General features: G+C 46.5%; 1 protein-coding gene across 2 annotated transcripts in view; it reads right to left on the bottom strand.

Moving 5' to 3' along the window:
- ABCC1 (ATP binding cassette subfamily C member 1 (ABCC1 blood group)) overlaps positions 1-15,712 on the bottom strand; it is a 440,279-nt gene that overhangs the window by 82,960 nt on the left and 341,607 nt on the right. For both annotated transcript variants that reach the window (XM_063934377.1, XM_063934378.1), the window contains 3 exons: positions 14,978-15,288; positions 8,539-8,738; positions 7,793-7,919 (listed from right to left, as the gene is read on the bottom strand). In XM_063934377.1, the coding sequence (XP_063790447.1) occupies positions 7,793-7,919; positions 8,539-8,738; positions 14,978-15,288 (638 nt within the window). The remainder of the gene's footprint in view (positions 1-7,792; positions 7,920-8,538; positions 8,739-14,977; positions 15,289-15,712) is intronic.

The raw sequence follows: 15,712 nt of genomic DNA, 5'->3' as shown, positions 1-15,712 counted from the left end.
TACATAGTTGAGGTCGAAAAAAGACAAAATGTCCATCGAGTTCAACGTGTATTCAAATTTTATAATAATTAAATGCTGTATCCTTGGATATCTTTTTCAGCCAGGAAAATATCTAATCCATTTCCTCTTACATCCTAGAGGATGCTGGGGACTCCGTAAGGACCATGGGGATAGACGGGCTCCGCAGGAGACATGGGCACTTTAAGAAAGACTTTAGGATTTGGGTGTGCACTGGCTCCTCCCTCTATGCCCCTCCTCCAGACCTCAGTTGATAACTGTGCCCAGAGGAGATGGGTGCACTGCAGGGAGCTCTCCTGAGTTTCTGACAGAAAGTATTTTGTTAGGTTTTTTATTTTCAGGGAGCCTGCTGGCAACAGACTCCCTGCATCGTGGGACTCAGGTGAGAGAAGCAGACCTACTTCTGTGAGTTGAAAGGCTCTGCTTCTTAGGCTACTGGACACCATTAGCTCCAGAGGGATCGGTACGCAGGTCTCATCCTCGCCGTCCGTCCCGGAGCCGCGTCGTCCTCCTCACAGAGCTGAAGGTAGAAGCCACGTGAGTATGAGAAGTTAGAAGACATCAGAGGCAGCAGAAGACTTCAATGTTCTTCACTGAGGTAACGCACAGCACTGCAGCTGTGCGCCATTGCTCCCATTCACCTCACATACTGTGTCACTGTAAGGGTGCAGGGCGCGGGGGGGCGCCCTGGGCAGCAAATAAACCTCTCCTGGCAAAAGATGGGTATATACAGCCAGCCACTGTATATACCTACGAGCCCCCGCCAAAGTTTTTATTTTAGAGCGGGACAGAAGCCCGCCGCCGAGGGGGCGGGGATTCTCCCTCAGCACTCACCAGCGCCATTTTTTCTCCACAGCACCACTGAGAGGAAGCTCCCCAGACTCTCCCCTGCTTAGATCACGGTGACAAGAGGGTTTTAAAGTAGAGGGGGAGGGGGGGGGGGCACATAATTGGCGAATTGAGTATAAAGCGCTATCTGGGTAAACATAAATATTGTGTTTTTGTCCTGGGTTATTATAGCGCTGGGTGTGTGCTGGCATACTCTCTCTCTGTCTCTCCTAAGGGCCTTGTGGGGGGAAACTGTCCTCAGATAAGAGGGTTCCCCGAGTGTGTGGTGTGTCGGTACGTGTGTGTCGACATGTCTGAGGTAGAAGCCTTTTCGAGGGAGGAGGAGGAGCAAATGAATGTGGTGTCGCCATGGACGGCGCCGACACCTGACTGGATGGATATGTGAAATGTTTTAAGTGCCAATGTAAATTTATTGCACAAAAGATTGGATAAAGCTGAAGCTAGGGAACAGTCAGGGAGTCAACCCATGCCTGTACCTATGTCGCAGGGACCTTCGGGGTCCCAAAAGCGCCCACTATCCCAAATAGTTGACATGGATACCGACACGGATTCTGACTCCAGTGTCGATTATGATGATGCAAAATTACAGCCAAAGGTGGCTAAATGTATTCGATATATGATTATTGCAATCAAAGATGTTTTGCATATCACAGTGGAACCCCCTGTATAAGGGAAAGAAAACCAAGATAAATTTTCCCCCCTCACATGAGCTGAACGAGTTATGTGAAAAAGCTTGGGAATCTCCAGACAAGAAACTGCAGATTCCCAAAAGGATTCTTATGGCGTATCCTTTTCCTCCAACGGACAGGATACGGTGGGGATCATCCCCTAGGGTGGACAAAGCTTTGACACGCTTATCCAAAAAGGTAGCGCTGCCTTCCCAAGATACGGCTACCCTCAGGGATCCTGCTGATCGCAAGCAGGAGGTTACCCTGAAGTCCATTTATACACATTCAGGTACCTTACTCAAACCGGCTATTGCGTCGGCATGGGTGTGTAGTGCTGTAGCAGCATGGACAGATACCTTATCAGCGGAATTTGATACCCTGGATAAGGATACCATCCCATTGACCCTAGGACATATAAAAGATGCTGTCTTATATATGAGAGATGCACAAAGTTCGAGAATCAACGCTATGTCGATCTCGGCTAGAAGAGTCCTTTGGACCCGACAATGGACAGGTGATGCCGACTCAAAAAGGCATATGGAGGTTTTACCTTACAAGGGTGAGGAAGTGTTTGGGGAAGGTCTCTCGGACCTGGTCTCCACTGCTACGGCAGGCAAATCTAATTTTTTACCTTATATTCCCTCACAACCTAAAAAAGCACAGCATTATCAAATGCAGTCCTTTCGATCAAATAGAAACAAGAAAGGCCGTGGATCGTCCTTTCTTGCCAGAGGTAAGGGCAGAGGGAAAAAGCTGCACAACACAGCTAGTTCCCAGGAACAGAAGTCCTCCCCGGCCTCTGCAAAATCCACCGCATGACGCTGGGGCTCCACTAAGGAAGTCCGCCCCAGTGGGGGCACGTCTTTGAATTTTCAGCCACATCTGGGCCCACTCACAGGTGGATCCCTGGGCAATAGAAATTGTTTCCCTAGATTACAAACTGGAATTCGAAGAGGTGCCTGCTCGCCGGTTTTTCAAATCGGCTCTGCCAACGTCTCTTCAAGAACGGGAGATAGTGTTAAATGCAATCGACAAATTGTATCTTCAACAGGTGTTGGTCAAGGTTCCCCCGCTTCAACAGGGCAGGGGATATTACTCAACCCTGTTTGTGGTCCCGAAACCGGACGGTTCGGTCAGACCCATTTTAAATTTAAAGTCCCTTAACCTACACTTGAAAAGGTTCAAATTCAAGATGGAATCGCTCAGGGCAGTCATCGCCAGCCTGGAAGGGGGAGATTTTATTGTATCTCTGGACATAAAGGATGCATAGCTTCATGTTCCCATATATCCACCTCATCAGGCGTACCTGAGATTTGCGGTACAGGATTGTCATTACCAATTTCAGATGTTGCCGTTTGGGCTTTCCACGGCCCCGAGAATTTTCACCAAGGTAATGGTGGAAATGATGGTGCTCCTGCGCAAGCAAGGTGTCACAATTATCCCGTACTTGGACGATCTCCTCATAAAAGCGAGATCAAGAGAACAATTACTGAACAGCGTGTCACTTTCACTGAAGGTGTTACAGCAACACGGCTGGATTCTCAATATCCCGAAGTCACAGCTGGTTCCTACGAGTCGTCTACCCTTCTTGGGCATGATTCTGGATACGGACCAGAAAAGGGTGTATCTGCCGATAGAAAAGGCTCAAGAACTCGTGACTTTGGTCAGGAACCTATTGAAACCAAAACAGGGGTCAGTGCATCACTGCACTCGAGTCCTGGGAAAGATGGTGGCATCTTACAAAGCCATTCCATTCGGCAGGTTCCATGCACGGACCTTCCAATGGGACCTACTGGACAAATGGTCCGGGTCGCATCTACAAATGCATCGGTTGATCACCCTGTCCCCCAGGGCCAGGGTGTCTCTCCTGTGGTGGCTGCAGAGTGCTCACCTTCTAGGGGGCCGCAGATTCGGCATTCAGGACTGGGTCCTGGTGACCACGGACGCGAGCCTCCGAGGTTGGGGTGCAGTCACACAAGGAAGGAACTTTCAGGGTCTCTGGTCAAGTCAGGAGACTTGTCTTCAACATCCTGGAGCTAAGGGCCATATTCAACGCCCTTCGTCAAGCGGATACTTTGCTTCGCGACTTACCAGTTCTGATCCAGTCAGACAACATCACCGCAGTAGCTCATGTAAACCGCCAGGCCGGCACAAAGAGCAGAGTGGCAATGGCGGAAGCCACAAAGATTCTACGCTGGGCGGAAAACCATGTAAGCGCCCTATCAGCAGTTTTCATTCCGGGAGTGGACAACTGGGAAGCAGACTTCCTCAGCAGGAACGACCTGCATCCGGGAGAGTGGGGACTTCATCAGGAAGTCATCACACAGATTGCAAGCCAGTGGGGCCTGCCCCAGATAGACATGATGGCGTCCCGCCTAAACAAAAAACTGCAAAGGTATTGCGCCAGGTCAAGAGACCCTCAGGCGGTAGCGGTGGACGCACTAGTGACACCGTGGGTGTTCCACTCAGTATATGTTTTTCCTCCTCTTCCTCTCATCCCAAAGGTGTTGAGAATAATAAGAAAAGGAGAAGTTCGGACAATTCTCATTGTTCCAGATTGGCCACGAAGGGCCTGGTACCCGGAATTGCAGGAGATGCTCACAGAAGATCCGTGGCCTCTTCCTCTAAGACAGGAGCTGTTGCAACAGGGGCCCTGTCTATTCCAAGACTTACCGCGGCTGCGTTTGACGGCATGGCGGTTGAACGCCGGATCCTAGCGGAAAAGGGCATTCCGGATGAGGTCATTCTTACTCTGATAAAGACTAGGAAGGATGTGACAGCTAAACATTATCACCGTATATGGCGTAAATATGTTGCTTGGTGTGAGGCCAGGAATGCTCCTACGGAAGAATTCCATCTGGGCCGTTTCCTTCACTTTCTACAAACTGGAGTGAATTTGGGCCTAAAATTAGGCTCCATTAAGGTTCAGACTTCGGCATTGTCCATTTTCTTTCAAAAAGAATTGGCTTCACTTCCAGAAATACAAACTTTTGTAAAGGGAGTGCTTCATATTCAGCCTCTTTTTGTACCTCCGGTGGCGCCTTGGGACCTTAACGTGGTTTTGAGTTTCCTTAAGTCGCACTGGTTTGAACCACTTCAGACAGAAGAGTTAAAATATCTCACTTGGAAGGTGGTCATGTTGTTGGCCTTAGCTTCGGCTAGGCGAGTGTCAGAATTGGCGGCTTTGTCTCACAAAAGCCCCTATCTAGTTTTCCATATGGATAGGGCGGAATTGCGGACCAGTCCTCAATTCTTGCCTAAGGTGGTGTCATCCTTCCATATGAACCAACCTATTGTCGTGCCAGTGGCTACACGAGACTTGGAGGATTCCGAGTATCTGGATGTAGTCAGGGCTTTGAAAATTTACGTGGCCAGGACGGCCAAAGTCAGGAAAACTGAAGCGCTGTTTATCCTGTATGCAGCCAACAAGGTTGGCGCTCCTGCGTCGAAGCAGACTATTGCTCGCTGGATCTGTACCACGATTCAGCAGGCGCATACGACGGCTAGATTGCCGTTACCTAAATCAGTCAAGGCCCATTCCACTAGGAAAGTGGGCTCTTCTTTGGCGGCTGCCCGAGGGGTCTCGGCACTACAGCTGTGCCGAGCGGCTACTTGGTCAGGTTCAAACACGTTTGCGAAATTCTACAAATTTGATACCCTGGCTGAGGAGGACCTCCTGTTTGCTCAATCGGTGCTGCAGAGTCATCCGCACTCTCCCGCCCGTTTGGGAGCTTTGGTATAATCCCCATGGTCCTTACGGAGTCCCCAGCATCCTCTAGGACGTAAGAGAAAATAAAATTTTAAACCTACCGGTAAATCTTTTTCTCGTAGTCCGTAGAGGATGCTGGGCGCCCGTACCAAGTGCGGACTACTTCTGCAAGACTTGTATATAGTTTTGCTTACATAAGGGTTATGTTATGGTTGCTTTCAGTTTCCGACTGAAGCTATGTTGAATTTCATACTGTTAACTGGTTAGTTTATCACAAGTTATACGGTGTGATTGGTGTGGGCTGGTATGAATCTTGCCCTTGGTTTAACAAAAATCCTTTCCTTGTACTGTCCATCTACTCTGGGCACAGTTTCTCTAACTGAGGTCTGGAGGAGGGGCATAGAGGGAGGAGCCAGTGCACACCCAAATCCTAAAGTCTTAATTAAAGTGCCCATGTCTCCTGCGGAGCCCGTCTATCCCCATGGTCCTTACGGAGTCCCCAGCATCCTCTACGGACTACAAGAAAAAGATTTACCGGTAGGTTTAAAATCTTATTTTTAAACGCATGGATTGAATACACCAATACTACATTCTCTGGCAGAGAATTCCAAATCCTTACTGCTGTGAAGAACCCTTTTCTCCGATGTGTATGAAATTTTTCTTCTTCTAACCTCAGGGGGTTTACAAAACAAAGAAACCTCTAATACATTTTATTTTTACAGAAATACATAGAAGTAAAATCTGTAAACCCATATAACAAAGATTTGGGGATTCTGTTTGGTAAACAAAAATTTCTGCAAAAATATCTATTCTTTTCCAGCTGGTGATTTACCATTTGCAAGGGTCATATGACTACTATAGCAACCACAGTCACATTACACAGGATGATAGTGAGCAGAGGTTTGGAACACCTCTGTACTCTATGATCATTCATAGCAAAATCACTCCCTTCTCTGCCATTGTGTCAAAGAGCAGATTTTTCTAATTAAGCAATTTAATAAGGAAAATAATTAAAAATTATATAAAAACATACATGTCACATATAAATTAAAATGTATGAATTCATACACTGAATCAAGATGAAGTTACCCTACATAAGCGTCTGGAACAATCAGGTATTGCTATTACCCAGTCAGGAACACTGGAGTAGAGAACCGGACCATCTCCTGGATACATGCAACTCTTTTACCCTGAGGGGATTCCAGCACTTGTTCTTAAACAGAGAATTATTCACACAGTAATGCATGAGGAGCTCTCCCTAAAAGGACCACTGGAGCCGACCTCCCTCTAACGGTGAACTGCTGCTACCTTTGTACTGGGCTCTCACATGTCTATCGGACACTGTTGTTAGGATCAGTGCTTCTGATACAGGGGTCTAATAGGAACAGACTACTCCTAGCCAAACTTTCTCTTGTTCCAGACTCTTATGAAGGGTAACTTCATCTTGATTCAATGTACATACATTAATTTATATGTGACATGTATGTTTTTATATAATTTTAATTATTTTCCTTATTAAATTGCTTAATTAGAGAAATCTGATTGCTCTTTGACACATTTCATTTCATTATTGTTATACAGCGCAGCCTCCTTTCTGCTGTTGTTTTTAATGTCCGTTGTGGGAGTGACTTCCCTTACTTTTTTATGCAGCTGCTGAGTAAGGCTTCACATGTCATAAGCGCCCACTATACCGTGGTATCATTTTTTTCTGCCTCCTCTGCCATTATTTGAATGGATGGTAGGAGATCTCATACTCACAGACACCAGTTGACACTCTCCTGAGGAATGAGCTTGAGTGCTGAAACCCAAGCTCATAACAACCAAGAGACTGAAGGAGATGAAGCAAACCTTTGAGAGCGATAAATGGCCTAATTCAGACCTGATTGCTGCTGTGCGTTTTCGCACAGCAGCTGATCAGGTCTGAACTGCGCATGCGTCGGAGTCCGCTGGTGCAACCAGACAGCTGACGGCCATCTCAGTCCTGCGATCGCCTCTGCCTGATTGACAGTGCCGGGTAGCTTCCTGCCAGCACGCAGGAGCTGCGCTGGGCTACTCGTCAAGTACAAAAGCATCGCCGCTGTGCAATGCTTTTGTACTTGTGCAGCGGGGCAGAGCCAGACATACGGGGCGGATTAGCCCTGTGTTGGCCGTCCCCCGCATGTCTGAGTAACTGACGTAGCCGTGCAAAATACGATCAACTCTGAATTATGCGGAAAGTATAGCTGTAGCCATGCTAATGAAGGATGGAAGAGTGATTGTTGCGTCCTTCATTAACTCATTCTAGTGTGTATGGGCAATACCCGCTCAAGGGCATTCATTTCAATGTCAGAACGAATGCCCGTCGCTCCAGTGTGTACCCAGCTTTAGAGTCGCAGCAAATAAGTCTCTGTCACATAATCCACGGAAGAGTGGTAAGAGGGCCAAAAAAACAAACAAAAAACAAAACAAAACTTAAAGTGGGATTGCATCTGTAATGTATACATTTACCAATGCAAAATGAAATTATTTAGATTAATCAATTAGCATGAAGATGGTCAACCTGTATTACCTGTAAAGCATAGGAAACTGAGAGTCCAACCAATCCCGGACTGAGCGTATACCTGGAAATCACTGCAAACAGTGCGGCAAATAGGACTATACAGTTCCCAACAAACTCCAATCTGATGGCCAACCACCTGAAAGATGAAACAAAATTATCTCCTGCCCAGATACAATGAATTTATGTTTTTTTAGAAAGGTTTAAATATACAGTTTAAGGTCAATTATGTCAGAGCTTCAATTGTAGAAATGTATATGGAGCCAAACCTTTACATTTACTTAATACAATAAAGTATTTATAAAAAATACATGTTCTGCATATTCAGCAACCATTTTAAAAGCACAGAACATAAATGGGACAAAACACTTTATGCCAAATGCGATAGCCTGCGATTTCCGAGAGGCAGTGGTAATTTCAGCGAGATGGTCATCATCTTAAAAGCAGTAATAAGTTTTAAAAGGCAAAAAAATTGTATTTTTTTTTTTAAATGGTATAACTTATGGTTGGTTTAAAAGCCAATGACCATCTAGCTGGAACCACCGCTGGCTCACACAAAATTGCAGGCTACAGCATTACACTTGGCCCACAGAATGGCAATACACAAAATTCTTGAAATATGACAAAAGCAAGCAGCCCAAAAAATCTGAAACTATGTACTACAAGAACCTAGAATTTTACAATCAGGACAGATTGTGTCCCTACAGTGCGCAATGGCAACAAGCTTGTCATGTAGCGTATTAGAGCTTAGAATTTACCTGTTAGAGACAATGCTGGGGTAGTAGGCTCTCTGATTTTCATCAACTCGGAAGTCATTAATCTGGATGAATTGGGTCTGCTCCCCAAATGCCCGAATAACACTAGCCCCTAGTAAGGTCTCATTGAAGTGGGAATATACCGGAGATCGGCTGACTGACTCCAACCTTTTCAGTTGTCGGGAGGTTGCTACATAGAATCTCTAAAGAAAAAGGGGGAGTTTATTAATTGCTGCACAAAACTTTACACTTCCAAATGTCCAACATATAGGTGTATTCCGTGTGATATTACTCTTCATTCAAAACGATTAATTTTAATATATACAGTGTATGTATGTATATATATATATATATATATATATATATATATATATATATATATATTATTTATTTATTTATTTTTTTCTTTATAGACCATTTAACCATACTAAAAGTACATTTAAATCTAAAATACAAAGTAGCCTCAAGTAAAAAAATTTAGTATGATTCACAGAGGTACCAGCATAATTCAGAAATGTACATGTAAACTTTTCTACAGGTATTTCTGATAGTTTTGATGATGGGAAGATATTTTTCCTGTGAACAGTCAGTATACCTACCGGTAAATCTTTTTCTCCTAGTCCGTAGAGGATGCTGGGGACTCCTTAAGGACCATGAGGTATAGACGGGCTCCGCAGGAGACATGGGCACTCTAAAGACTTTAGATGGGTGTGCACTGGCTCCTCCCTCTATGCCCCTCCTCCAGACCTCAGTTAGAGAACTGTGCCCAAAGGAGACGGACAGTACGAGGAAAGGATTTTTGTTAATCTAAGGGCAAGATACATACCAGCCCACACCATCCACACCGTACAACTTGGAACATACGAACCAGTTAACAGTATGAAACAAAACAGCATCAGCCCGAGACTGACCAAAACTGTAACATAACCCTTATGTAAGCAATAACTATATACAAGTCTTGCAGAATTTAGTCCGCACTGGGACGGGCGCCCAGCATCCTCTACGGACTAGGAGAAAAAGATTTACCGGTAGGTTTAAAATCTTATTTTCTCTTACGTCCTAGAGGATGCTAGGGACTCCGTAAGGACCATGGGGATTATACCAAACTCCAGACCGGGCGGGAGAGTGCGGATGACTCTGCAGAACCGATTGAGCAAACATGAGGTCCTCCTCAGCCAAGGTATCAAACTTGTAGAATTTTGCAAAAGTGTTTGAACCTGACCAAGTCGCCGCTCGGCAAAGCTGTAATGCCGAGATGCCTCGGGCAGCCGCCCAAGAAGAGCCCACCTTCCTAGTGGAATGGGCCTTTACCGAATTTGGGAACGGCAATCCAGCCGTAGAATGAGCCTGCTGAATCGTGTTACAGATCCAGCGAGCAATAGTCTGTTTAGAAGCAGGAGCGCCAAGCTTGTTGGCTGCATACAGGACAAACAGTGCCTCTGTTTTCCTAACCCGAGCCGTCCTGGCTACATAAATATTTAAGGCCCTGACTACATCAAGGGACTTGGAATCCTCCAAGTCACCCGTAGCCACAGGCACCACGATAGGTTGGTTCATATGAAAAGATGAAACCACCTTAGGCAAAAATTGAGGACGAGTCCTTAATTCTGCTCTATCCACATGGAAAATCAGATAGGGGCTCTTGTGAGACAAAGCCGCCAATTCGGACACCCGCCGTGCAGATGCCAAGAACAACAACATGACCACCTTCCAAGTGAGAAATTTTAAATCAACCGTTAAGGTTCCATGGTGCCACTGGGGGCACAAAAGGAGGCTGGATGTGCAGCACTCCCTTTACAAAAGTCTGGACTTCTGGGAGAGAAGCCAATTCCTTCTGAAAGAAAATTGATAGGCTCCATTAAGGTACAGATTTCGGCCCTAACTTTAGGCCCATATCCACTTCTGTCTGTAAAAAGTGGAGAAAACGGCCCAGATGGAAATCTTCAGTAGAAGCATTCTTGGCTTCACACCAAGATACATACTTCCTCCAGATGCGGTGATAATGTTTCGCCGTCACCTCCTTCCTAGCCTTAATCAGAGTAGGGATGACTTCCTCCGGAATACCTTTCCCCGCTAGGATTTGGTGTTCAACCGCCATGCCGTCAAACGTAACAGCGGTAAGTCTTGGAACACGCAGGGCCCCTGCTGCAATAGGTCTTCCCTGAGAGGAAGAGGCCAAGGATCTTCTGTGAGCATTTCCTGAAGATCTGAATACCAGGCCATTCGAGGCCAATCCGGAACAATGAGTATTGTCTGCACTCTTTTTCGTCTTATGATTCTCAGTATTTTTGAGATGAGCGGAAGAGGAGGGAACACATAGACCGACTGAAACACCCATGGTGTCACCAGGGCGTCCACCGCTACTGCCTGAGTGTCCCTTGACCTGGCAAAATACCTCCGAAGCTTCTTGTTGAGGCGTGACACCATCATGTCTATTTGTGGAAGTTATCTCTGTTATCTCTGCAAAAACTTCGTGATGAAGTCCCCACTCTCCTGGATGGAGATCGTGTCTGCTGAGGAAATCTGCTTCCCAGTTGTCCACTCCCGGAATGAAGACTGCTGACAGAGCACTTGTGTGATTTTCCGCCCAGCGAAGAATCCTGGTGGCTTCCGCCATTGCCACTCTGCTCCTTGTCCCGCCTTGGCGGTTTACATGAGCCACTGCTGTGACGTTGTCCGATTGAATCAGAACCGGTAGGTCACGAAGAAGATTCTCCGCTTGTCGTATGCCGTTGTATATGGCCCTCAATTCTAGTATGTTGATGTGTAGACAAGCCTCCTGGCTTGACCATAGTCCCTGAAAATTTCTTCCTTGTGTGACTGCTCCCCATCCTCGGAGGCTCGCGTCCGTGTTCACCAGAACCCAGTCTTGAATGCCGAACCTGCGACCTTCGAGAAGGTGAGCACTCTGCAGCCACCACAGGAGAGACACCCTGGCCCTGGGGGACAGGCTTATTTTCTGATGTATTTGTAGATGGGACCCCGACCACTTGTCCAGAAGGTCGCACTGAAACGTCTTCGCACGGAACCTGCCAAAGGGGATGGCCTCGTAGGTCGCCACCATTTTTCCCAGTACTCTAGTGCATTGATGGACTGACTTTTTTCGGTTTTAACAGGTCTCTGACCATGTTCTGGAGTTCCTGGGCTTTTTCCATCGGGAGAAAAACCCTCTTTTGTTCCGTGTCCAGAATCATGCCTAAGAAAGATAGCAGAGTCGTTGGAATCAACTGTGACTTTGGTAGATTTAGAATCCAGCGATGCTGCTGCCGCACTCTCAGGGAGAGCGACACGCTTTTCTGCAATTGATCTCTCGATCTCGCTTTTATCAGGAGATCGTCCAAGTACGGGATAATTGTGACTCCCTGCTTGCGCAGGAGCACCATCATTTCCGCCATTACCTTGGTGAAAATCCTCGGGCCGTGGAATGCCCAAACAGCAACGTCTGAAACTGTTAATTACAGTCCTGTACAGCGAATCTCAGGTATGCCTGATGAGGGGGATATATGGGGACATGAAGGTATGCATCCATTATGTCTAGTGACACCATAAAATCCCCCCCGTCCAGGCTGGAGTTAACTGCCCGGAGCGATTCCATCTTGAATTTGAACTTTTTCAAGTACAGGTTTAGGGATTTTAGATTTAGAATGGATCTGACCGAGCCACTCGGTTTCGGGACCACAAACAAGGTTGAATAGTACCCCTTCCCCTGTTGCACTAGGGGAACCTTGACAATCACTTGTTGTTGACAGAGTTTTTGAATTGCAGCTAAAACTACCTCCCTTTCTGGGGGAGAAGCTGGTAAAGCCGATTTGAAAAATCGGCGAGGAGGCACGTCTTCGAATTCCAGCTTGTAGCCTTGGGATACAATTTCCATCGCCCAAGGATCCACGTCTGACTGAACCCAGACGTAGCTGAAGAGTCGAAGACGTGCCCCCAACGGCGCGGACTCCCTTAGAGGAGCCCCAGCGTCATGCGGTGGATTTAGTAGAAGCCGGGGAGGACTTCTGCTCCTGGGAACTAGCCGTAGCAGGCATTCTTTTCCCTGTACCCTTACCTCTGGCGAGGAAGGAAGAGCCCCGACCTCTTCTGGACTTATGCGACCGAAAGGACTGCATCTGATATTGTGGTGTTTTCTTTTGCTGTGGGGTCACATAAGGTAAAAAAGTAGATTTACCCGCGGTAGCTGTGGAAACCAGGTCCGCGAGACCTTCCCCAAATAAAACCTCACCCTTGTAAGGCAAAACTTCCATATGTCTCTTTGAGTCGGCATCACCCGTCCATTGGCGGGTCCACAGGGCTCGCCTAGCAGAAATCGCCATAGCGTTGGCTCTCGAACCTAACAGCCCAACGTCTCTCGAAGCGTCTCTCATATATAAGACTGCATCTTTAATGTGACCTAAGGTCAATAAAATGCTATCCCTATCTAGGGTATCAATGTCAGTTGACAAGGTATCTGCCCAAGCTGCTACAACGCTACAAACCCAAGCCGACGCTATTGCCGGTCTGAGCAAGGCACCCGTATGTGCATAAATTGATTTTAAGGTAGTTTCTTGTCTGCGATCAGCAGGATCCTTGAAGGCTGCTGCGTCTGGAGACGGTAACGCCACCTTTTTGGACAAGCGCGTTAAAGCCTTGTCCACCCTGGGCGAGGATTCCCACCGTAACCTGTCCTGTGCAGGGAAAGGATACGCCATAAGAATCCTCTTGGGAATCTGCAGTTTCTTGTCTGGAGTTTCCCAAGCCTTTTCAAATAACGCGTTCAGCTCATGAGATGGGGGAAAGGTTATCTCAGGTTTCTTTTCCTTAAACATGCATACCCTCGTGTCAGGGACCGAGGAGTCATCTGTGATATGCAAAACATCTTTTATTGCAATAATCATATAATGAATACTTTTGGCCACCCTTGGATGTAACCTCGCATCATCGTAGTCGACACTGGAGTCAGAATCCGTGTCGGTATCAGTGTCTGCTACTTGGGACAGGGGACGTTTCTGAGACCCTGGAGGGCCCTGTGATACAGCCAAAGCCATGGATTGACTCCCTGTCTTTTCTGTGGACTCTGCTTTGTCCATTCTCTTATGTAATAAAGACACATTTGCATTTAAAACATTCCACATATCTAGCCAATCAGGTGTGGGCGTCGCCGACGGAGACACCCCAATCATCTGCTCCACCTCCTCCTTAGATGAGCCTTCCGCTTCAGACATGCCGACACACACGTACCGACACCCCCACACACTCAGGGAGATTATCTATATATATATATATATATATATATATATATATATATATATATATATATATATATATATATATATATATAGAGACAGTCCCCCAATAAGGCCCTTTGGAGAGAGAGAGTATGCCAGCACACACCCAGCGCCACCGGACACTGGAATAAAATCCCAGTCAGTACAGCGCTTTTATAAATATACTCACTGCGCCAATTAAATGTGCCCCCCCCCTCTTTTTTGCCCTCTGTACTTGTATTCAGCAGGGGAGAGTCCGGGGAGCCAGCTTCTCTGCAGCGTGCTGTGGAGAAAATGGCGCTGGTTAGTGCCGAGGAATCAAGCTCCGCCCCCTTACAGACGGGCTTCGATCCCGCTCAAATCTTTATACTGGCGGGGTTCTTTTGCAATATACTGCCTCCGCAGTATATATCTATGCCAGTGTCCCCAGAGGGTTAATAATTGCTGCCCAGGGCGCCCCCCCCCCCTGCGCCATGCACCCATACAGTGCCGCCAGTGTGTGTGTGTGTGTTGGGAGCAATGGCGCGCAGCGTTACCTCATAGAAGATCAGATGTCTTCTGCCGCCTTTGAAGTCTTCTATCGTCTCATACTCACCCGGCTTCTATCTTCCGGCTCTGTGAGGACAGCGGCGCGGCTCCGGGGCGAACGGCGAGGGTGAGACCTGCGTTCCGATCCTCTGGAGCTAATGATGTCCAGTAGCCTAAGAAGCAGAGCCTATCATTTAAGTAGGTCTGCTTCTCTCCCCTCAGTCCCACGATGCAGGGAGCCTGTTGCCAGCAGTGCTCCCTGAAAATAAAAAAACCTAACAAAAAGTCTTTTTTCAGAGAAACTCAGTAGAGCTCCCCTGCAGTGCACCCAGTCTCCTCTGGGCACAGGATCTGAGGTCTGGAGGAGGGGCATAGAGGGATGAGCCAGTGCACACCCATCTAAAGTCTTTAGAGTGCCCATGTCTCCTGCGGAGCCCGTCTATACCCCATGGTCCTTACGGAGCCCCCAGCATCCTCTAGGACGTAAGAGAAAATAAACAGAAATTTGATCAATACTAAATTGCACAAATAGGGCATTTTATTTTTTATAACTAGTGTAAAAATATATTTGATATGGTTTAGCTTATTGAGTTAACTATTATTTTCAGCATAGTTTCCATACAGTGGCTCAATAAAGACAATCTGAATATCTTCTCAATACTCACCTGTACAAAGAAGTAAAGCAGGCCAAGTGGAAGAATAATTACAGCCACAATTGGTGTTGCTATCAGAATGATGATACATGCTCCAATGACATTAAATAGTGACCCCATAAACATCTTCGTGATCTGTGGAATCATAGAATCGATGGTGTCAATCTCCTTTGAAAAACGATTCACAAGGTTTCCGCTGGGTGTCCGCTCGAAAAAACTCATGGGAAATCGGAGGACGTTATGAAGTAAATCCATGTGGAGGTAACGGGAAGCAAGGATGCCCCCTAGAGATACAGTAGTGGAATAACCAAAGACCGCAATGCCTGCAATGCACAGAAAGAAGCACAGCTGAATACGAAATGCCAAACACCTGTCTGTAATGAAAGCAATGACTAGCCTATCAATGCCAGACCTCTTATTATCCGATTCACTTTAACAAACAGAATATATAACAACCTGCAGGATTATAGGATCTTCAAGGATTATAGAAAATGGATATTCAGAAACCTTCTAGAAACAGACAAGTTTAGTATTACACTTAATACAAGATTTATGGTCTTCTCTGTGCAGACATCAACACCTACACCTATGAATAATCATCATGTTCTCCCAGGGCTTGAAATAAGAGGACATTTTGTACTTCGATCATGTGATTTCTCCAAGGCTGCAGGGGAATACAGTGGCTCATGTATCACCTCTAGGCAGGGTGCCCTAACCTTACTTTGTTTATAACTAGCCCAGCAAGAG

This window comes from Pseudophryne corroboree, chromosome 7 (genome assembly GCF_028390025.1).
Source record: "Pseudophryne corroboree isolate aPseCor3 chromosome 7, aPseCor3.hap2, whole genome shotgun sequence".
NCBI classification, from domain to species: domain Eukaryota; kingdom Metazoa; phylum Chordata; class Amphibia; order Anura; family Myobatrachidae; genus Pseudophryne; species Pseudophryne corroboree.
Note: the sequence above shows the minus strand (reverse complement) of the source record. Positions and strands in the feature narration are given on the sequence as shown.